Source organism: Corvus brachyrhynchos, unplaced genomic scaffold (genome assembly GCF_000691975.1).
Source record: "Corvus brachyrhynchos isolate BGI_N302 unplaced genomic scaffold, ASM69197v1 scaffold5, whole genome shotgun sequence".
In the NCBI taxonomy this organism is placed as follows: Eukaryota; Metazoa; Chordata; class Aves; order Passeriformes; family Corvidae; genus Corvus; species Corvus brachyrhynchos.
In genome coordinates, this window is record NW_008238321.1 from 9,116,945 (window position 1) to 9,118,384 (window position 1,440).

At 50.6% G+C, this 1,440-nt stretch overlaps 1 protein-coding gene across 1 annotated transcript in view; it reads left to right on the forward strand.

Moving 5' to 3' along the window:
• The window catches only part of MAD1L1 (MAD1 mitotic arrest deficient like 1), a 350,530-nt gene extending 349,365 nt beyond the window's left edge, over nucleotides 1–1,165 (forward strand). Inside the window, exon 18 of the mRNA XM_008633475.2 lies at nucleotides 100–1,165. Coding sequence (XP_008631697.1) covers nucleotides 100–258 — 159 coding nt within the window. The 3' untranslated portion in view covers nucleotides 259–1,165. The remainder of the gene's footprint in view (nucleotides 1–99) is intronic.
• The last annotated feature ends 275 nt before the right edge of the window (nucleotides 1,166–1,440 follow it).

The following is a 1,440-nucleotide window of genomic DNA, read 5'->3' on the forward strand; positions in this document are numbered from 1 at the left end:
CTCGGTGCAAAGGAGGCTTCAGGGTGACACTGCTCCTGTGCCACGGGAGGTGAATGAAAACCCCCTGGTATTAATGGGCTTGTTCTTCTTTCCCATTAGGCCTCCAGCTCCTCCGGTGGAAAAATGCAGCTTCTGGAAACGGAGTTCTCCCGAACCATCGGGGAGCTGATCGAGCTCCACCTGCTGCGCCAGGACAGCATCCCAGCCTTCCTCAGCGCCCTCACCCTCGACCTCTTCAGCCGCCAGACCATTGCTTAGTGTCCCACTGCCAGCCAGGGTTTGGTCCTCCTGGGCAGGACACTTGAGGTAGTGAGGAAAAATTCTCATGTCCACCACCCTTAATTTGTGGTATTGGGTTGCTTCTGTTTTGCAGGGAACTCCTTCTTCCCCCTTCTTTCATGCTGAGTCACAAATCTCACCAATTCCTCTGAAAAGCGTAATTTTCCTCCTGTGGGAGGGCAACTCTAGCTCCATTCCAGGGCTCTCCCGTGCCAAGATCCAATCCCTACATTTGAACTGGGCCATGTGTTCATCACTACCCAGATTCTCAGCATCTGTCTGGGAATACAGTGGGAACTCCTGGTTTGAGGAGCCCCAGCACCACCATTTGCAGCTTTTTCCAAAGGTATCCCCCAATCTGGGCCCCAGCAAAAAGACAAACCTGGCATGAGGCTGGTGCTTCCTGCCCCATCATTGTCCTCTTCTAATGGGAGCCAAGGGCTTGTCCCCAGGGACAGAGACCCAGGAAAAGTCTCTTGCTCTTGCAAACATCTCATCACTCAGCAAGGTTGAAATTATTTTTAAGACATCAGTGACCTGAGTCTGCCATCACTCAGCAGACGAGCATAAGCATAAATGGCCGTTTGAAGCCCCTCTACCTGTGTTGACCCCTCTGTGGCTCAGTCACTGCCGTGCTTTTGGTTCCTCACTGAGGCTTTAGGGTTCTTGGTTATCTCAGGACTGTAGGAAGTGGAGGGAGCAGTTTGGGCTGTGTTCAGTGCTGGTGGCTTTAGTCTGCTGCCTGCCACCACCCTGTGGGTATCTGTTCTGGGAGGTGTCCCTCCTCCTCCCCTCCATGGAGGGTGGAGCATCCCCAGACGTCTAACATTTTGTGTTATAATGGATGTAGCTCTTCTGTCATAACAATAAAGTGTCACTTCCCAAACTGGGTGCATGACTCTTATTTGGGATGCACATTGTGCCTTGCCATCCTCTCCCACATGTAGAGGATGAGCACATCAGTGGTCTGATGCTGGTAGTGCTTTGCAAAGGGAGGACATCATTATCTCTGTTTTTCCAGGCAAGTCTCATTCATAGAATTATGGAATTATAGAATCATCAATGGTTTGGGTTGGAAGGGACCTTAGAGATCATCTAGTTCCAAGCCCTGCTGCCTTAAACCAAATCAGTTTGCTATAAACTTCTGTGTGTATTGATTTC